The sequence below is a fragment of the Mus pahari genome, chromosome 7 (assembly GCF_900095145.1).
Source record: "Mus pahari chromosome 7, PAHARI_EIJ_v1.1, whole genome shotgun sequence".
NCBI classification, from domain to species: domain Eukaryota; kingdom Metazoa; phylum Chordata; class Mammalia; order Rodentia; family Muridae; genus Mus; species Mus pahari.
In genome coordinates, this window is record NC_034596.1 from 79,611,105 (window position 1) to 79,632,933 (window position 21,829).

Below are 21,829 nucleotides of genomic sequence, written 5' to 3' on the forward strand. Positions count from 1 at the left end.
TAATAGATATAGTTTCAAGAAAACCAAGATAAGATGTTTTTCTGGGCATGGTGGCATGTAGAGGACTAAAAAGGACTTGTGCACACAGACAAGCACTGGAAAAGCCAGGAACACACAGCTTACCTCCCAACGGAATGAGGTGTGGCTGCTCTTCCTGGAGTGCCAGGGATGCCGGGCATTACAACCTGGTGATCCTTTGCTGTTGGAGGAGACAGGGTCTGCCCCTATCTCCCAGAATTCACTCTGACTTATCCTACACCCTTTCCTCCTAAATCTTGAGCATTGCTTTTAAGCCATAAAACCCATTCTTATGAGTAATCTCATTTGTATTTTATAACAGCCTAAGTGACTTCTATGTTGTCTTAGATCCAGGCCAATCCTGACACCCACAGGGGTTAGGCTTGTCTCAGTCAAGCTTGATATACCCAAAATCTTGGGCACTATCTCTGAGTCAACAGTATCCATTCTTGTGAAAGAAGCCAGATGTACTTTGTGAAGAATCCCAATGTAAACATGTCTTAAACTGTTGTACACTTAGGACTGAGTTAATTGCTATCTGAACACTTCCCCCCCCAAAAAAAATGTGTCGTGTTTAAATATGACTGCAGTAAAATGATCTGGGCCAGACTTTATAAGTCTTGGTATAGTGCTGCTTACAAGAAAGTCAGACTGAGTCAAGTTTCATTCTTACCTCCCTCTGATGGGTTTTTTTCCCCTGTCTGCTGTAAAGCCTGCAGGGGAATCGCCACATCGGCACACATCTGTTTATCCCAGCATTTGCACAGGCAGGAGTTGAAGGCTAGCCTGATCTACATGAGTTAAAACAAGCCAGGGCTACATAATGAGACCTATTTTTAAAAACACAAAACAAGGAGCTGGAGAGATGTCTTAGTGGTTAAGAGCACTGGGAGCTCTTCCGGAGGACCCAGGTTCCATTCCCAGCACCCCCACACAACCACTGTAACCAGCTCCAGGACACCCTCTCCTGGCCTCTGCAGGACATGCAGGTAAAACACCAATAAACACCTAAAATAAAAATTTAAATAAAAAAAAAAATAAACCCCACAAAACTAAAAGTCACATTTTGGTCACAACCAGCTTGTCAAGTACACTGGATTCTTCCTCAGAAATCCATTTTTAGATCCTAGGTTACTTACCACTGATGATGAAGAGAAGGAGGTTGCTGGATACCATGTGGAGTTTACCTTAGAAGAAACCTATGGGATCAAAAAGTGTCTGATAAATGTCTGATGCAGTGGTACACACTTTTAATCCCAGCACTCAGGCCACAGACAGGCGGTCTCTCTCTGTGACTTGGAGATAAGCTTGGTTTGCATTGTGAGTTTCAGGCCAGCTATGGCTATATACTAAGACCCTATCTTTCTTTTTGTTTTTCTTTTTAAGATTTATTTATTTTTTATTTCATGTATACGAGTACATGGTAGCTGTCTTCAGATATAACAAAAAAGGGCATTGGATTCCATATAGATGGTCATGAGCCACCATATGGTTGCTGGAAACTGAACTCAGGACCCCTGGAAGAGCAGCCAATGCTCTTAAACACTGAGCCATCTCTTCAGCTCCAAGACTCTATTTCAACAAAACACAATTTGATAAATAAGCATAGAAAAGTATATAAAATGTGACAAATGGTTGTTATAATGTTCAATATCATATAGCCACTGTGATTACAGAAAGGATTTAGTGTTTGGTCTCAAGGACCACATAATTTTATTTTGAGACAGTCTCCCTCTATAGCCCAGGCTTTCCTGGAACTCATTATGTAGCTGAAGCTGGCCTTGAACCCAATGATTCCCTTCTAGCCTCCTAAGTATAGGAGTATAAGCATAAGCCACCACACAATACTTAGGGCCATATGCCTTTTTATTTATTTATTTGTTTGTTTTTATTATTATTATTATTTTTTTTGAGACAGGTGTCTCTCAACAAAGTCCTGGATGTTCTGGAATTCAATATATAGACCATGCTGGCTTTCAACTCACAAAGATCCTCTTGCCTCTGCCTTGGGAATAAAGGAGTGTGCCACCATTCCTGGCATCTTTTCTTTTTTTTAAATGAAGTTTAGTTGTAGGTAGAAATAGTGAGACTGGATTTCCCTGTCCCTTCCCATTGCCAGGTGTTAAGGATCAAACCAAGGGTCTTATGTATGCCAGCAAGCATTCCATCACTGAGCTACACCCCGGCTTTCGCCGTATAGCCTTTATTTAAAAGAAAAAGACAAGGCCAGGTGCTATGGCACAGGCCTTTAATTCTAACCTATTGGGAGGCAGAGGCAGGCAGACTGCTGTGAATTCAAGACCACTCTGGTCGAAACAGTGAGTCCCAGGTCTGCCAGAGCTATTTATGAGACCCTGTTTCATAAAAAGGGTCGGGGTGGATAGGTCACCACAAACTCAAGGCTAGCCTTGTAGTCTACACAGTGAAGGCCCCAGACACAGAAAGAAGTTATAGAAACAATAAATCATGAAGATCGTGTCCTAGCTTTCCAAGGAAGTCTTCATTTAAGGAACCTTTTGTATCATATTTTGCAAAAAACAGTCACAAATCTAAAAGTACTTAATATAATATCTAAAGTGTTGAAGACAGTATAAATCAATATAATCAACCATAAATAATATTGTCTATAGTCAATGTAACTACAGATTAAATAGTAATAAAATACAAATATATGGTCACACATACTTGAATACAAATGTTCATAGCATCTCTATTTTCATTGGCCCCAAACTTGGTAGTGACTCAACTGACCACTATTAGATAATATAATCAAGGTGCAGATGTATGAAAATATCACATGGGACCCATTTTTATAGACTGTATGTTAGTAGTAACATTTTAAAAATACAGTAGTTGAGTATCCGATGAGAGTGGAGATCCTTCAGGCTCATTTACTCCAGGCCAGCCTGGGTACCATGTGAGACTCTGTTCCAAGGGTGAAAAACAACGAGCTGAAACACTAGACGATTTAATTGATATAAAGCCAGATAGCCAAAGCTCATATCTAACATCATCAGATTTGTCGGCACCCTTGGCTGAAAGGGACAGCAGTAAGGAGAGCTAAGAGGGTACTTTTTGGAGTAGTGGATATTTTTATTATCTTGTGATACATTTACAGGCAGTAAGTCTTACCAAATGGATTATCTTATTTTGTGTCAATTTCACTTTATAAGGCTATTTTAAAAATGGTACAGGTAACTCATGGCAGACGAACATGTTATTTTATAGAGTAAAAAAATATCAGGGAGTTGAGGGAGGCTCAATTATAATATTGTTAAATCTCACATTGTATTTCTAAAACAAGAATGTTCAACATATTACAAAAGTTGACTTGAGAAATATTCCAGTAAAAGATGTAGAGGGAAGCTGGGCTGATGGTTTCTATGGCCACTGGTCACTCTCGCCTCTTGAGAAGGTGATTTATGACAGTGCTCCCCTTAACTATTGTCCACTATCACCAACAGAGTGCTTCACTTCTATGCTATACTCTGAGTGTCCCCCTTGAGTTCTTTCGATGTCGGATCAACAAGGACCAGGGAGCTGGGGAGAGCAACACAAAGTCCCAGTGAGCTCTGGGTTCTCACTCTCACCCTGTGATCTATGATGCTGACATCTGAGTTCCTTCTCTCAACTATCTGTACTTCCTTAACTCCCAACAGCTCTTTGATCTACTCCAACCTTCATGAGTAAGTTCTAACCTTCATGACTCCTCTTAAGTCCTCCTTAGACTGGACCACACACCAGAGGTTACTGGCTAATTACTCTCCGTTCCTGAAGTCCTTTCACTTGTCTCTCATGATGCCCTGCTGTCTTCTTCACCCCTGCCTCCCTCCTTTTTTTCTTTGTCTCCCCTCCTTATCTCTTTTGCTGGATCATTCTCCTCTTCTGGCCATCAACTCCCACTGCCCAAGGCTTAGTCCCAGGATTTTCTTCCCATTCTTTACATTCTCTTCAAGTGGTCCCAGCAACTGCAGTGGACTAATTGGATCCTGCTGATGCCCAGGTCTGCGGTCCTCAGCCAGTCTTCCTCTTCGGGTAACACCCATATAACTATTTCCACACCTCTACTTGGGATCATGCTGTCCTTCCATCTGTCGGCTTTACTTCCCAGAGCCCACCCACCTGCGCAATGGTCCTTAGTGATCTGGCTGACCAAGGCACATTCTGAAAGTCACCTCACCATCTCCCTTTTGCTTCTCAGTGAACCAAACATGTCCTGGCACAAGTTGCATCTACCTTCCTACAAGTCTCTGAACCCACTGTTCTCTCCTCTCGCCATCCTGTTCTTTTTCAAGACTGATAAGCATCTCTGTCTCTTTAGAATTCAACAATGGCTTTCCAACAAAACTCGTAGTTTCTAATCTAACATGTTCTGAATCTAGTTTCTATTCTTCAAATGGAAATAAATAGGGTCTTTCTAAGAGGAATTAGGCAAAACATTAACAAATTCTCAGTCTATTCAAGGATACATATTATTCCCATATATACAGAACCCTTCTATGCTGGGAGTGCACCTCAACCTTAAAGTAGCCCGTGTCTACAAGGGCCTGGGTTCCATTTTTAGCAACACAACATAAAACAGCAACAAACCCTCCGATGGCTTTCTATTGCCCTTGCAGTTAAGTTAACGTTCCTGGTGTTCAGAGATGCCACATAGTACTTTTGCTTCTTGAACTTCATAGTTTGCTTGCTACTTCATCCTCGTTCTCTGTCACAACCATCCTGGAGCTAGACATTGTACAGCTTTGTCCCAAGGGCGGCCCAAGACTTCTGGATATGTTTTATCTTCCTTGTTGTGCATACACTGACCCATTCTGTCGGATTCATTCCACTTACCTGGCTCGTTCTTAACTCTCTCTGGAACTCTCAACCCCCAGATATGGGATAAACACCTAACTGTGGAGTTCACGGAGCACCCAAATGCCTCCATTTTTCATTCCACATTCAAGGATAATAGCTTGTTTAATTATTAAGTGTCTCTTCAGGTCATGAGACCATTGTGTTCTCTGCCCCTAGAATAAATGCTTGAACAGACTGAGGACTTGTTAATATTTTGCAGAATCAAAGGATGAACAGTCGCCAAGCAGTAATTTGTTACTAATATTGTTTCATGTGATCCCCCTTAAGGATAGAAAGTGTACAGATCAGGTAATGTCAGCATTCCAAATCAGTTGAGTTCTGTGCTTTCACGTGTACACTGGCAGACAGTGGACCCAATATAATGAAATAGGACCATGCAGCTTTCACAGAGTTAGACCTCATGTTTTGCATTTTCTCAGAAATACTCACTAGCACAATTCTTGAATAAACTAGCCTATGACTTTCACTGTCTAGGGCAGTGGTTCTCAACCTTCCTAATGCTACAACCCTTTAATTCCACATATTGTGGTGACCCCCCCAACCATAAAGTTATTTTCTTTTTTCTTTTCGTTCTTTTTTTTTTCGATTATTTCGAGACAGGGTTTCTCTGTATAGCCCTTGCTATCCTGGAACTCACTCTGTAGACCAGGCTGGCCTCGAACTCAGAAATCAGCCTGCCTCTGCCTCCCCATTGCTGGGATTAAAAGCGTGCACCACCACCCCCCGGCTCATAAAGTTATTTTCATTGTTACTTCATAACTATGATTTTGCTACAGTTATGAATCATAATGCAAATATCTGACATGTAGGATATCTGATATATGAAGAGTTGCTCAAGCCTGAGGGGGTCTCGACTCACGGATCGAGAATCACTGCTCTAGATATTAATTTCCTACCTGCCGTTTCCTGTCTTCTCTCCCTGGCTAATGACTTGATAGCCTTTGCAACATTCAAACCCAGAATCATCCCCTTTAAGAAGCTTGTGGCGGGGGCTGGAGAGATGACTCAGTGGTTAAGAGCACCTGACTGCTCTTCCAGAGGTCCTGAATTCAAATCCCAGCAATCACATGGTGGCTCACAACCATCTGTAATGGGATCTGATACCCTCTTCTAGATTTGTTTGAAAACGGCTACAGTGTATGCAAAGAAAATAAATAAATAAATCTTTTTTTTTTTTTTTAAAGAAGCTTGTGGGGAATTGGGCAGGTTGAGAGTGGGACTCTTCCCTTTGTCCCTTCAGTACCCTTGGCACCCCCAATTGTCTAGCACTTTCACTGCGTTATAGCTGTGAGTGTTAAAAGTCTAGGATGGGGCAAAGGAAGAAAGAAAAACATGCCAAACTGACTGTTCTTCCAGAGGTCCTGAGTTCAATTCAATTCCCAGCAACCCACATGGTGATTCACAACCATATGTAAAGGGATCCAGTGCCCTCTTCTGGTGTGTTTGAAGAGAGCGACAGTGTACTCACATACATTAAATAAATAAATGTTAAAAAAAAAAAAAGAAGAAGAAGAAGAAAAAGAAAAAAGAAAAGCATGCCAAGATCTAAGTCCTAAAATCTCCGCTCCATCAATTACTAACTAGGTGATCTTGAGACAGTGACCTGAAGTGCCAGCCAATTCACTTCATCACATTTTAAAATTCTAATCTTCACAGAGAATCCTAAAACTAGAAAGTAGTAGAGTTAGTGTTAAAGTCATAGATTTGCTCTGCATCAGGAGACAGTTTGCTGGGTCTCTTTAAAATTGGTTGTTTTGTCTCTGAATGGATAAGATAATATCACACAAAACAGAGGGGCAGGGGCTAGGTTAAATTCTTCAATTCCAAAACAGAAAAGAGGCTGAATACTTAAAATAACTGAGAACTCGCCCATTACTTTGTATGCGGCCCTAAAAAATAAATTTAAAAAACTCTGAAATATAATTTGATCCTTCTTAGTTTCTTCTGTTAGTCCTTTATGATTCATGGCTGTCAGAATGTAGAACATGTCCTCTTTTCTGTGTAACGCCTGCCCCCCCTGTGTGTGTGTGTGTATGTATGTGTGTGTGTGTGTGTGTGTGTGTGAGAGAGAGAGAGAGAGAGAGAGAGGGGGGGGGGCTTAGAAAGTTATCCAGGTGTTTTGATGTTGATTTTGTTAAGGTTTTTGCTGTGGTTTTTTGTTTTGAGTTTTTGTGTATGTATGATTGTATGCAATATGCATACAGGTGCCCTTGGGGACCAGAAGGCATAAGATCCCCTAATGCTGGAGTTAGAGATAGTTGTGAGCTACCCAGTGTGGGTGCTGGGAACTGAACACCAGCGTCCTGAAGAGGAGTTAGCACCCCGGCCTTCCAGCTATCTCTCTAGCTCTGTATTTTATTTTAGAAAGCCTTTTTTTTAGTTTTTTTTTTTTTTTGTAACCATTGACTGATTACTAGGTTTCATTGAAGTGTCTTTAGGCATGTCAGTATACAATGTTGCCTTTCATCTTCTTATTTAACTGCCCTCCTCATTTCTGCTCCTGCTCTCTGGCAGGTTCCCTTCCCTGGCTGGATTTGAAGTGGTCTCAAGAGATTTTCCTGCCTCTGTTTCTCCAAGAACTAGGCCTGCATACATGACCCACATGTGCACAGAGATTAGTCTTTATCAAAGTGTCAGATTACAATAACTAATTGTTTAAGAACTATTTCTGGTCTTTTTCCAAGTCAGTTCAGAGGTTTCTACAATTTAGTTTTTAGAAAGAAAAAAAAAAGTATTTCTTCCAAAAATAACATACATGGGAAGAGAAATTCTGCTCCTTTATGCAAAGGACAAAATACCTTAGAATTTTCAGTGACTCATGGTGATGGGGTAATGACGAGAGGGGAGAGATTTTTTTTTTAATAAAAGATTTTAAGAGTTGGCAATAGAAACCCTAGAGAGGAAATGGTCTGTTACTAGAAAAAGATACCAGAATAGAAGTAGGGGAGTGAGGCCATGCCAACCCCCAAAGACTTCCAGCTCATTTTCTACACTGTCCCATTAAATAACATTCAAACCTGAACCTTTGGGGACTCCACCAAGAATCAAACACATGCACACATTTCTGCAGTAGAACTCCTAAAAACCTGATGAGCAGAAATTAAAGTTTATATAAAAGTGCAACAGGGGGGCTGGTGAGATGGCTCAGTGGGTAAGAGCACCCGACTGCTCTTCTGAAGGCCCTGAGTTCAAATCCCAGCAACCACATGGTGGTTCACAACCATCCGTAACGAGATCTGACTCCCTCTTCTGGAGTGTCTGAAGACAGCTACAGTGTACTTACATATAATACATAAATAAATAAATAAATAAATAAATCTTAAAAAAAAAAAGTGCAACAGGAGGCATTCCTAGGCTGGATGAGTAAGAGGCAGTGTTGCTTAATGCTGGATTATGAATCTTGCCAGCAACAGAGCAAGTCTTGTCTCAGATTCTAAGTCCATGCAAAGATGCAAACACGGGGGTGGGGTTGGGTGGGAGGGAAGCTATAATCAAAGCTGGGGATCGCCACCATACAGCTCTCGAACTCTACAACTTCCCTTGCGCTGGCGTCTGTGGGGTTCCAACAGCAGCCTAGAAGAGGATATGCTGGCACTTGAGAACTGATTTTTGGAACGTGTCTTCCTAGGCTCTTATTTTCTACCGCCTGCTTGGGGGAATGTTTAGTCTTTTGAGTAAAGTAGTATTAGCAAAACAACATGCCCCTATTTACCTCCAAAAGTTTAACTTCGCTGATAAAGTTTAACTTGGCCCAGAGCTTGGGAAAAACACTAAAAGCCAGAATGTTTGTGAAAACTAGCAAATGGCTCTTTGATGTGAAAACCTAGGGTACAGGTCTAGGAGATTCAAAGTTCCTTCTCTGATCCTCGTTCCATGTCCTTAATGAGCTCCCATCCCTTCTTACCTCACATAGAGGCTGGATGGGGGAAGGGACGCTCCTGGCAAAGGAAAGTACTCTATGAACAGCGACCAAAAGGAGGAGTTTCTGGGGCACAGAGGTGGCTGGTACAGAGGTGAAAGAGAGACTGTGGGAGGAACCAAAGAGAGAAAGCAAGCCAGCAGGTGACAGCAAGGACTGAGCTGGACTGGAGGTGGGTGGGTCAAAGCTAAAAAAGAAAAGGCTCAGGAGTAAAAGGGGGGTGGGGAGCAGGCGTGACCGTCCGGGGCTGGATCCCAGGGCCAGGCGGTATGGAGTGACAGCCCAGACGCACGGGTCTGGTGGAACACAGGGGTCTGCAAAGAAGGGGCTGGGCCAAGAAGTCTGTCCGGCAGAAGCATGGTTTAGAGACGGGGCGGAAAGGACCCATTTCTAACATGGTCCCTCGTCGCCACCCTCACTCGCCTGCAGGATCCGGGACCGCATTGCTGCCGCTGCCGCCACTGCCGCCGCCATGGCTCACCACCGATTCGGCCCAGCTCCCCCACGCCTCGGCTGCCAGGGCCTCTCCTGAAGCAACACCGCTAAGCCACGCCCAGAACACGACCGAGCCTCTCCATTGGAGGGAAGGGCCACTTCCCGTAACCAATCAGTTGTCAGAACTTCTGACTCCACCCATCACTCCCTGCCCTGGTGGATAGGTGATTGGTCAAAGGTGGAAGCGTTCTCGGCTTCTCGCATTTCAGCCTATTTTTGTTGGCGGAAAGATGGAGACGCCCCCTCGACTTGGTACTGCATATTAAGCACACAGGGACGACGCCCCCTAACCGGGGACTCCGATTGGCTACAGGTAGACTCCCACGGTCCCGCCCCCTTCCTAAGGAAAGTAAATAAGGTCCTTGAAGAATTTTGCCTACGTTCCACCTTAACTACCACTCCGTGGGTGGGGCTGCTGTCTGGGGTGGGACTAGGCAAATGTTACCCTATGCAGTAGGGAAACGAGACCGGGCTGTGAGCTAAGGATAGGTTATCCGTGTTAGGGGCGTGGCTTGCGGATCCTCGCTTTCCCGCCGTCGGTTGGCCGCGTCACGTGACATGGGCTGGAAGATGGCGTCTCCCACAGACGGTAGGAGCTGGCTTAGAGATTGTTGGCCTGTAGTATCATTATTTGCTTCTCTGGGAACTTCCCCTGTCTTCACCCTTACACTTTTTTCCTGAGCCCCTCTCCTTTCTGTCCCACTTCTCTCCTTTGGGGTATGCCGGCTTTTCAGCTAGCAGGTGCCCAGTGCCAGGTCTCCCTGCTGTGTACTAGGTAGGTGAAGGAGTCCACCAACCGGAGACCCTATTCGGGGAAAAAGGACAGAGGTCGCTCCGGCCCATCGGTGATGCTGAGAGTTCAAAAGGAGCTGCTGAGGGGAAAGGGAACTTTCTTTCTGAACAGGCCCATTGGAGTGTTGGTTCTGTTCTCATTTCAGTAGCGCTGGTACGATCTCCCAAGCTCTATAGCTGAAAGTGGTGACTGACATGAGGTCTAGGGTTCATCCCTCTACGGAGCCGGCAGAGAGAGATGCTTGTCTCCTTCGGGACCGTTGCCTTGGCAGCAGGAGAAGCAGGTTGCTCGCGGTTCTGCTTTAGTATTTGGAATTACTCTTCTGTCATTATTCAATATCTCAGTTTATATAGTTATTTTGTTAACTTTGCCCGACCCACAACCAATTATAAATTCCAATTCTGTCTTATTTCATTAACTTAATCCTAGGGGTTTTTAATTTTTATTTGGGGGGGGAGGTTTTTTTGTTGTTGTAGTTTGTTTGTTTTGGTTTTTCTAGACAGGGTTTCTCTGTATATCCCCCGCTGTCCTGGAACTCACTCTGTAGACCAGGCTGGCCTCGAACTCAGAAATCCACCTGCCACTGCCCGGCTAATCCTAGGTTTTAGAATAATGCCTGTAAAGGATTTGGCTTTAAGTTAATGTTTATCCAGAAGTGAAACTGGCCTTGGTGTGTGACCTCTAATTCTAGCTACTTGGGAGATTGAGGCAGGAGGATTGTTGCTTCAGGTTTGCCTAGGCTGCAGAGGAAATTGTAGGGAAATCGTGTCTCAAATAAAAAGTTGGGGTTTAGTTGGTTGGTTATTGTGTGTGTGTGTTTTTTCCCCCTGAGACAAGGTTTCTCTGTGTAGTCCTGGCTGTCCTGGAACTTGCTCTATAGATAAGGCTGGCCTCGAACTCAGAGCTCCTTCTACCTCTGCCTTCGAGTGCTGGAGTTAAAGGCATGTACCACCACAACACAGCTTCACATAAAAAGTTTTATTATAAAAAGTAAAGGAGGCTTGGCTCAAAACTGGAGAGATGGCTCAGAGATTAAGAGCACTGGTGCTCTTCCAGAGGTCCTGAGTTCAATTCCTAGCAACCACATGGTGGCTCCTAACTGGCTATAATGAAATCTGTGCCCTCTTCTGGTGTGGGGGTGTACATGCAGGCAGAACACTGTATACGTAATACATCTTTTTTAAAATATGAGGAGAATATAGAGGGCTGGTGAGATGGCTCAGTGGTTAAGAGCTCCTGGTGCTTTTGCAAAAGACCTGGATTCTATCCCCAGCATCCACATGGTGACATACCACTCAGTTCCGGTGGATCTGACCTCCATGAGCATCAGGCACACATGTGCTCCACATATATACTATGCAGACAAAATAGTCATACACATAAATAAATCTAAAAATGAGCAATAAAAAGTGAGACTGTAGTTTAGCAGAAGAGAACTTGTTTATCATGAACAAGATCCTAGGTTCAGTCTTTAGTACTAAAAAGGATGATTAGATTATTTTCAAAGTAATGATACCACATTTTCCTCCTTTCTCCTTTCTTTCCTTTTTTGAGATAGGGTCTCACTGTGTAGCCCAGGTTGGCTTCAGACTCACCATCCTCTTGATTTCCTACCTGTGCCTCCAGTAAAAGTCTGTACCACTATACCTGGTCTCTTAAGAAATTGTGTTCACAACAAAAGAGATTCTCTAGCCTGGGTGTTTTGTTTTTGTTTGTTTGCTAAAACATCCTTTTCTTACTAGCAAAAAAAAAAAAGTGTTGGTAAAATTTTTGTTGTTGTCTTTTTAAAAAATTGGGGTTCATCTTGGTGTCTGTGGAGGTATCCTGGGAACAGGACTTCTAAAAGCCAGTGTCTGGAAGACTGTGGTGCAAGGCCACTTCTTGCTGGATATGTGAGGTTTCTAGAATCAGAGAGCATCCAGCTCTTTTTCAAATTGGTGTTTGTATCTGAGAGTAAACTTAATTCTACTAAGGCAAGAGATGTGCTTATGTGCATAAAAGAGTAACACAGTGACTCCTGGAGAAGACCACACAAAAGCAGGGTATTCTGGGCCAGAATAATAAGCAGAGATAAGTCGGCCCTGTAGAGATGGCAGCAGCCGTCATGCAAAGGTCAGTGGATGCAGAATCCATGGGATGTTCGACCCTACACAAATGTAAACTAACGGAAAAGTAAATAATTCAAAGAACTTGAATTTATGACATTGCAGTTTCTTGAGATGGAGAGGGTTGGGAAAGTGGAGTTTTGAACATAGCGCTATTAAGGGGTTTTCCCTACGTGCAAATGGAGAGGGACATCAAGTAGCCTCTTGGACAGGAGGATGATTGAGCCTTGAAATATGAATCGTCATTGGGATATGATGGTGGAAGTTGTAAGTAGAGAGTAAAGCCAGCACAGTCTGAGATCTGAGTGGAGCAGACTGAAGGAGGAGCCACTACGAGGAATCGAGCATAGCAGTTTCATGAGAGCATGGAAGGGCATCTCATGCTATAGGAGGTCATAGAAGGGAAGCATAGAAGCGGGAGGGCTTAGCAAAGGTAATCTTGATAACAGTAGTTTCAGTGCACTAGGGACTGAATTAAGAGTTTTATAGGTTAGAGAGCGTAGGTTCTGGGGAGATGATATATTGTAGGTAAGCGTGCTAGCTTTCCAAATATGAGGACCTGAGTCTGAAGCCAGGCACGGGTGTACCACCAGCACTGTGCGTTTGGGGAGGGCATGCACAGAAGCTGGCCCCTGAGAGTGTGCTGGCTGGCTGGCTAGCTGCTTAGTGAGCGACTAAGAGACAAAACACCTGAGAGCAAACTAAAAACATTTACCATCCTTTTTGGTCTTTATAGTTATATGCCTACTTGTAGACTTATTACATCCATACATGCATGCACGCATGTGCGCGCGCACACACACACACAGAGTGTGTGAGGTGCGAGAGTAAGGACAACAGGATACCCAGGAAGGGAGGCTATGAGTTTAAAGGGAGAGTTTGCATGTTTCTGTGTATGTCTGCACTCAGTCATGCATATGAGTACTGGTGCATGTGTCAATCACCATGTCCACCTGAGACCCATTTTTAAAAAAAGTTTATGTGTATAGGTATTTTGATTGCATGTATGTCTCTGTACTACATGTGTGCTGATTGGAATTGTAGACAGTTGTAAGCTGCCATGCGGTGCTGGGGATTGAACATAGGACCTCTGGAAGAACAATCAGTGCTCTTCACCACTGAGCCCCGACTTTCTTCAACACTTATTTTAATAGAGTGGAAGTCTGAGTTTGGATGAGGGAGAATCAAATTTATTTGTATTACATCATGCCCCAATAGGGTTTCAGGGACTCAATAGTTCAGATCTCTGAACTTCTAATTGAGTGTTTCAGGTTATGTTCTTTGAGATTGAAATATAATAAAATGTAAATGAATGTGTTTCTCATCCCATCTTGGTGTTTGGTTCTAGGGACGGATTTGGAAGCATCTTTGCTAAGTTTTGAGAAACTTGACCGTGCCTCACCAGATCTTTGGCCAGAACAGTGTAAGTTTTGACTTTTCTCATATTAGACTTGACGCAGGAGAGTCGGCGCTCCCTTGGGGGAATATTTCAGTGTTATCATGGATCTGATGATTAAAACTTTTATTTTGCTTTAAAGAGAAGAGATTGATGTACAGTAAAAATAGGGACTTAGTGGTTATAATTTTTCAGAACATTGCAAGAAGTGATAATAAGCTTTTAAACAAAATTATAGTTTCAAAACAATATATCTGAATTTCAGATAATACCAAGATACACAAAGCATTTGTTGATCTCCTTTAGTGAAATAGTTAAATATTGTTTGTAATTTTATACAGACTGGTTTGGACTTTTTAATGCATATACAGATAAGCATATACATATATATGTTATGTATGTCTGTATGTATGTCACAGAGGAGTTTTTGTTTTTCATAATGATAATGTAATATGTATATTTAAACAAGTAATTTGATGGATCTTTCCATGTTTCCATGTTGATCTTTGTAGGTCTGATTCATTGTTTTATGTATATTATAGTGGACAGGTATATTCTAGCTTCTATATTCACATTCTATTTGGAAACCTAAGTTACCTCATTTGTATTTCAGAGGCAGTGTATCAGTGCACATCCTTGTGGATCTATCCTGTATGTAGAAGAGGATGACTGCCCATTTCCTCACTAGCCAGTGTTACTCCTTGTTGTTATGTTTAGCTTACGTTTCTTTTTTTTTTTTTAAAAGATTTATTTACTTATTTTATGTATATGAGTACACTGTAGCTGTCTTTAGACACAGAAGAAGAGGGCATCAGATCCCATTACAGATAGTTGTGAGCTGCCATGTGGCTGCTGGGATTTGAACTCAGGACCTTCAGAAGAGCAGTCAGTGCTCTTAACTGCTGAGCCATCTCTCCAGCCCCTTGCATTTCTTTTAAGTTAAATTATATTCATTATTGGGCTGAGGGAAGCACCCGAGTGCCATGATGCACTTTTGGAGATCAGAGGACAGCTCATCTGAGTCAGTTCTGGCCTTTTACCATAAGCCTTGGATTCTACAGTTCAGGTTGTTGGGCTTGGTGGCAAGTGCCTCTCCCCACTGAACCCCAGCTTATATTTCTTAGTTAACAGAATTGAACATTATTTCACTCTACCTTTGTAATTTTAGCTTCTTTGCTTTTTAATGTGATAGTATCCATGGGGCATTTGCATAAATAAACCAAACAGGACAACTGAAAAGAATGTTTAGCTTATTTATATTTTTTATTTACTTATTTATTTGCAGCCCTGGGGATCAAACCAGGGTCATGTGCATGCTAGAAAAGCACTCTATCCTTGGTCTCAATCTCTAGCTCTGGAAAGGGAATTAAAACTTTGTGGAGAGAGATATCTTACTATTCTGCAGGCCCAGTCCTGAGCTTTTAAAGCAGGAGGCAGTGGTTTCTCAGACGCCTCTCCTGCCCTGTCGCTCCCTTGGGAGCTCGTTTGTTCTTGTCTTCCTGTGACACCTGATGGTTTTCTGAAGTGCTTAAGTAATGTTGATAATCTATGCTCTGTCCTTTTCTAGAGTGTAAACTATTTGAAGGCAAGACTTTGGTTTTCAGTTTTTTAGGTTTTGGGTTTATATGTTTGTGTTTTGTTCTTTTCAGACCAGGTTTCTTTTTGTAGCCATGGCTGTCCTGGAACTTGCTCTGTAGCCCAGAGTGGCCTTGAACTCACAGAGATCCCCCTGTGTCAGCCTCCTGATTATAGGTGTGCGCCACCACGCCCAGCTAGCATTTTTTTTTATCATTTAAATCCTCAGTGCCTAAACACATTTCTTGAATGAGTAACTTCTTTTTTCTTTTTTAGTACCAGGTGTTGCTGAATTTGCAGCTTCTTTCAAAAGTGTAAGTAAATAGCTTCTGTCTATAGAAGTTTATCCAAAGTTTGCTCTTGGGTAAAAAGCTCAAATCTTTATTTTCAAGACTAGTCTCATAGTCGTCTAATCTTTTTTTTTTTGTTTTTCGAGACAGGGTTTCTCTGTGTAGCCTTGGCTGTCCTGGAACTCACTTTGTAGACCAGGCTGGCCTCGAACTCAGAAATCCGCCTGCCTCTGCCTCCCGAGTGCTGGGATTAAAGGCGTGCCACCACGCCCGGCTGTCTAATCATTTTTTGACTGTAGACTTTTAAATATGTTTATATTATCATACTGTTAACTGCTGATAATCCCTTCCTCTGCTTAAATGTTTCATTTTGACATTCTGACCCTTGTCAGTTATCCTCTTTGCTCAGCTCATAGGCTTTAAGGTGAAACATCTGGTGTTCTGTTCACCCCAACTATAACATTGAAACCCTACCTCCCCACCCCCCACCACCATTTAATGTAAGAGTTGGTTTTCTCTTTTTAGTATTTAGCATCCTGGGGTTTGAAGTCAGGCCGGCAGGTTTGGCAGCAAGCTCACTACCTGCTGCACCATCACTCTGGCCTGTGGTGGTGCTGGTGGTGGGTTTTTAATTCATTAGCTCTGTTTTTTCTAGTAGTCCCTCTTAATGACCTGGGTTTGGTTTTTGCACAGGGATGAGAGAGGAGATGATCTCCCTGTAGCTGTCTCAGTCATTGTTGAATTGCTGTGAAGAGACACCATGACCAAGGCAACTTATAAAAGAAGGCATTTTATTGGGGGTTTGGTTACAGTGTCAGAGACCATCATGGGAAACGTGGCAACAGACAGGCAGGCGTGACACTGGAGGAGTAGCTGAGAGCTTACTTATCCACAAGCAGCAGGCACACGTAGAGCCTCAAAGCCCACCCCAAGTGACACATTCCCCCCAACAAGGCTACACCTCCTAATCCTTCCCAAACAGTCCACTAACTAGGGGCTAAATATTCAAGTATATGTGTTTATAAGGGCTATTCTCAAACCACCACCCTAACTGAGGCTGACCTTGAACTTGCCATCCTTTTTGCCTCAGTCTTTGCTTACATTGTTTATCCTACTGTGTCTGTTAACATTTATTATTTTTTAGAGTTATCTAGCTGATTCTTACATGCAACTAGATTTGAAAGCTACTCATCTTACAAATGGGCTTTCATAATTTTAAGTTTACTTATAGAAATGAAAAGATATTTAAAATCCTAAAAATTCCTACAATTATGAACTCTGGACTGGTGAGGTAGCTCAACAGTTAAACATATTTATCATCAAGCCTGATGGGCTGAGTTCAGTCCCCTGAGCCCATCTTTATTATAACTGAGCAGCAGCATTTTGTGCAGTGACTTTTTGGAATAAAGTCTCGATCTAGAAACCTGGTTTTAAAATTGTGTCTGATTGTTTGTTTGTTTTGTGTATGTGGGTATTTTGCCTGCAAGTGTGTCTGTGTATCATATTTGTGCCTAGTGCCCCAGAAGGCCAGAAGAAGGCATCACATCTCAAGTGACTGGAGTCACAGGTGGTTGTGGATGCTGAGAATCAAACCTGTGGAAGGACAGTCAATTCCTCTTGCCCAGTGAGCCATCTCTACTCACAAACCTGCATTTTTGAGATTACAGTTTGCCAGTATTTTTAAACAGTTTGAAGGCTGTGTAACAAACTACATTCATAAAAGAAGGAGGTACCTGGATGAATATATTCTTATTTTATTTTCTGACAGCCCATCACAAGCTCTCCACCAAAATGGATGGCTGAGATAGAACGTGATGACATCGATATGTTGAAAGGTATGTGATGCTGGTGTCTACTCTCCTATTTTATGGCTTGGTTTGGATTGGCTTGGGTTTTCGAGACAAGGTTTCTCTGTGTAGCCCTGGCTGTCATGGACCAGGCAGGCTTAGAACTTGGAGTTGTGCCTGCTCTGCCTCCTGTGTACAGAGGTTAAAGGTCTGCACCACACCATCCGGCTTGTTTTTGATATATATATATTTTAAGATTTATTTATCGTTATATCTAAGTACACTGTAGCTGTCTTCAGATGCACCAGAAGAGGGCGTCAGATCTCATTACGGATGGTTGTAAGCCACCATGTGGTTGCTGGAATTTGAACTCAGGACCTTTGGAAGAGCAGTTGGTGCTCTTAACCACTGAGCCATCTCTCCAGCCCTTGTTTTTGTTTTTGTTTTAATTGTGTCTCTTTCCATTGCTCAGTTTGGTGTCTGAGCACATGAGTGTCCTATCTCAGCTTCCTGAGTACCTGGGACTGTGAGCAGCCACCAAACCTGACTTGTCCTCTAACATTTACTCTTCATTTCTGTCCTTGCACAAATCCCTGGGCAGTCTTCTGTCACCGCTCCCCACAGTGGTCTTGGCTTGGCTCTGCCTCCTTTCCTGTCTTTATCTGACTAGAATGTTTTTCCCCACTTTTTGCATGTGTAGAAACGCAGCCAGTTCAAGAATCCACCATGGACTCTTTCACTTTTATTTATTTTTTTAAATTAACTTAATTCTGTATAATGCTTACATTAGCCAAAAGAAAAAAAAAATTCTCCCTGAATTATGAAGGCCCTGAAGGTATGATTAAAAACCAAAGTTTAGAGACAAAATAACCAGAATTTACAAACTTATAAAATTTAAATTCTGATCTTTTAAAGACTGGTCTTCACTGTAATGGAAGTGCCTTCCTTATATTGCTGTCAGTACTATCAAATGACAACCCTTTAGCACAGCGATTCTCAACCTGTGCATCGAGGCCCCTTTCAGGGTCAGATGACTCTTTCATAGGGGTTGCATATCAGATTTATGCATAACAATTCATAATAGTAGCAAAATTACAGTTATAAAATAGCAATGAAAATAATGTTTTGGTTGGGGTCACCACAATGTGAGGAACTGTGGTCACAGCATCAGGAAGGCTGGGAACCACTGCCTTAATGCTTTTATTTATTTTATTTCTGTCCTTTCAGTTTCTTCTATCAAGAATTCTGTGAGCAATGAATACTATTTTTTGATAAATGATTTAGTTCAATCAGAATGAAAATTTAAGTTAAAACATTAATTTTATGATTTTGCTCTTTTTTAAAAAAAAAACAAACTATTTTTACAGTGTTAAGAGTCATGATGGTGGTAAAGTAGTAGACTGAAATTAAGGTGAAAATCAGGGATCTTGAGCTATTTAAGCAGCTGAAGCAGTCAAGAAAGTTCCATGTGCTGGATGCAAGTGAGACTGCAGAATGACAAAGGAATCCCAGAACTCATTTCTGCGAGTTCAGCGGTGTGGTTACTGTCACAACTAGTAGGGCCTTCATAATTCAGGGGGATTTAATAAGGGTGTTGTTTTCTGTCTGCATGTTGAAATGCTGATTCCTTCCAATCCGTGGAAAAATTATGTCTCAAAGGCATCTCAGGTTCATTGTCCTGATAACCCAAAGTATTTATGTAATGAATGCTGAGTATTTGTTTCTTAAGAAAACTTTGACTGTTTAGTGAGAGCTCATATAGCATTATACTCCATGTAAACTGACCTCTAGTTTAAACAAGGAATTAGGTGATATTTAAATGAAAATCTGGGGAGTAACCTTTATTTTAAGTAAGTAAGTACGATCTGGGAGGAAAATGTAATTAATTGAAAACAAAATAAGGAAAATTGTATTTGAAGGGGAAGTTTGGATTTATATTTAGTTTTTGTTTTCTGCCATTGGGAACTTGGTCAACAGTATTTTGTTGCTGTTATTTGTAATTATGTATAATTGAATACATGGAATTTAGAAATGGAGACATCTATTTTACATGACCAAGATATGTCTGCAAGGTTTTCTCAGTGACATGTCACATTGTAAGGCTTCATATTTTATTGGTACATTCATTTCGTATGACAGGCAAAGTGAATGTTATAAATGGATCCTTGGGCAGGAGAGATGACTCAACTGTAAAGGAACTTGCTCCTGGCCCTGACGACCCGAGTTTGTTCTCTAGAACCCACACTGTAGGAGAGAATCAACTCCTTCAGCTTGCTCCCTCACACATGCAGTAGTGTGCACATACTCTAAATATATTTAAAAATATTAAAGAAAAAACCCACTTAAAAACTTAAGTATAATGCCAATGCGTTTTGCAGTGATAGAAATCCTTACTCTTTTTGTTGAACAGTATGTAAAATTGGAGAAGAAGAAATAAGGTTCTGTCTCGTACTTACTCAGTAAGGGATTTAAGCTTGAAATCCTCCTCGCCCTCTCACTCTGCTAGTGATCAAGTCCAGAGCTTCCTGCATGCTATGCTAGGCCAGTGTTCTGGCATTCCAGCCCAACTTGAAATAGTTCATTACAAGAACTGTCAACCCAAACCACTTGAGAGGAGTAGAGAGAAGTGATATTGAAATACAGTCTTTTATTTCAGAACTGGGGAGTCTCACCACAGCAAATCTGATGGAGAAGGTACGGGGCCTACAGAACCTGGCCTACCAGCTGGGGCTGGATGAGTGTGAGTACACAATTAACTCTATACAGGGCTATATGTCTGTAATCCCATAATGAGTTATAACTCATGAAAATATGATTTTCCTTTTACTAAGGCAAAGACAAGCCATCTGAAGGTAAGAACTCAGTGTAACTTTGTACCTTTTGTGTCAGAATGTAATAGAATATTGATTGAACTTCATCTTTTGGTCACAAGTGATATGACAGGACTTAAAATGAGCTCAATCCGAAAAGAGACTTTGTCAGTTCACATTAGTGTGTTAAAAGTCCAGGGGTACAGACATGCTTAAGATTGTCTAGATTTGTGGCTCTTAATGATGTCACTGGAGTGTGTTCTTATTCTTGTTTTTGTGTATCTTGACCATTAGTCTTAGAGCCTTGTGGCTGCTGCTAGCCTTTTCTCAGCCCTAGGGGAGGTGAGCGAAGAGAGATCCAGTTGTGGTTTTGAGTCTCATGATTTCCAAAGGAAGGAAGAGTGTCTTCTCTGGATGTTCCTAACGAAAGCTGCTGGGAGAGACTCTAGCGTTTCTGCACTAGCTTGCATGATTGCGCTTGTGCCAGACCTTTGGCAATAGCAAGAGTGCACGAGGCTCCGGGCCGAGTCCTGGCTGCAGATACAGTTTAGAAGGATTGGTCTGACATAGACTGCCTGGAGTGAGAGGGGAGGGATGTATAAAAGACCAAGCATACAGTTGTACCTGTGAATAATGTATTGTTTCGCAAGATGGCTCAGTGGGTAAAGCTGCTTGCTGCCAAGCCTGCTGACCCAAGTTCAACAGTGCATGAAAACGCACACACACACACACACACACACACTTAATCAATTAAATGTAAACCTTTTTTTTTTTCAAAAATTTTTCATTTGTGTCCATATGCCCTTTGTTTTAAAGTTATTCCTTTGAATACTGACATGGTTCACATCTTTAATCCCAATACTCAGAAAGCAGAGGTTGGAGAATCTTTGAATTCCAGGGTAATCAGAGCTATGTTATGAGACTTTGCCTTAAAAACCACATCAACAGAATTGATTTCTTTGGGCTAGTTGTATCCCTCAGTGCTAGAGTCCTTGCCTAGTATATAGTAGGCTCTAGGTTTCGTCCATGCTTTTATATTAAAAAAAAAAAAAAAGTTTAACTGAGTATGGTGGTGCATGCCTAGAAATATGATCACAGCACTCAGAGTGCTGAAAGAGTAGAGTCATGAGTTCAAGGCTAGCCTTGGCTACATAGCATGACCCTGTTTCAAGAAACCAAAGAAACTTTCAAGTTGATTTCTTTTTTTTTTTTTTTTTTTTTTTTTTCTTCCGAGACAGGAGAAAGGGTTTCTCTTTGTAGACCAGGCTGGCCTCGAACTCAGAAATCCGCCTGCCTCTGCCTCCCGAGTGCTGGGATTAAAGGTGTGCGCCACCACGCCAGGCTCAAGTTGATTTCTTTTTTTTTTTTTTTTTTTTTTTTAAAAAAAAGTATGGAAGTATAGTTTTATTCTATCTGTCCAGTTCACAAAACTGGACCACCAATAGTTACAGCATTCCAAGTTTTAAGACTAATAAGGACATACACCATCAATTCCTGAGTGAACAGTGCAGAGTAACATTTAATACATATTGCTCAGAAGATGATCTTGCAGCATAAAAAGTGATCAAAATGATTGCTTAGTTTATCATGTCATAAAATACAAGTGTTTAACTGCAGAAAGGTGATACAATTTCAGTGGTCAGGAAACTTGCAGTTCATAACAAAGGTTCCCGTATGCACCTGCTGCCATGACTGACCCTCCAGGTCAGGGTCAGCAGTAAAATAAGTCATGGTACAAAATTAAACCAAGAAGTTACTTGTACTGAAGACACATGACTTCA

At 41.8% G+C, this 21,829-nt stretch overlaps 2 protein-coding genes across 3 annotated transcripts in view; one reads left to right on the forward strand and one right to left on the reverse strand.

Moving 5' to 3' along the window:
• Window positions 1–9,354, reverse strand: part of Aldh6a1 (aldehyde dehydrogenase 6 family member A1) — a 21,960-nt gene extending 12,606 nt beyond the window's left edge. Inside the window, exons 1-2 of the mRNA XM_021201469.2 lie at window positions 9,221–9,354; window positions 1,158–1,217 (exon numbers count right to left, since the gene is read on the reverse strand). Of these exons, the coding sequence (XP_021057128.1) occupies window positions 1,158–1,217; window positions 9,221–9,271 (111 nt within the window). The 5' untranslated portion in view covers window positions 9,272–9,354. The remainder of the gene's footprint in view (window positions 1–1,157; window positions 1,218–9,220) is intronic.
• Window positions 9,355–9,709: 355 nt separating this feature from the next.
• The window catches only part of Lin52 (lin-52 DREAM MuvB core complex component), a 78,853-nt gene continuing 66,733 nt past the window's right edge, over window positions 9,710–21,829 (forward strand). For both annotated transcript variants that reach the window (XM_021202250.2, XM_029540895.1), the window contains exons 1-5: window positions 9,710–9,881; window positions 13,539–13,613; window positions 15,438–15,475; window positions 17,220–17,286; window positions 19,895–19,978. In XM_021202250.2, coding sequence (XP_021057909.1) covers window positions 9,851–9,881; window positions 13,539–13,613; window positions 15,438–15,475; window positions 17,220–17,286; window positions 19,895–19,978 — 295 coding nt within the window. In that variant the 5' untranslated portion in view covers window positions 9,710–9,850. The remainder of the gene's footprint in view (window positions 9,882–13,538; window positions 13,614–15,437; window positions 15,476–17,219; window positions 17,287–19,894; window positions 19,979–21,829) is intronic.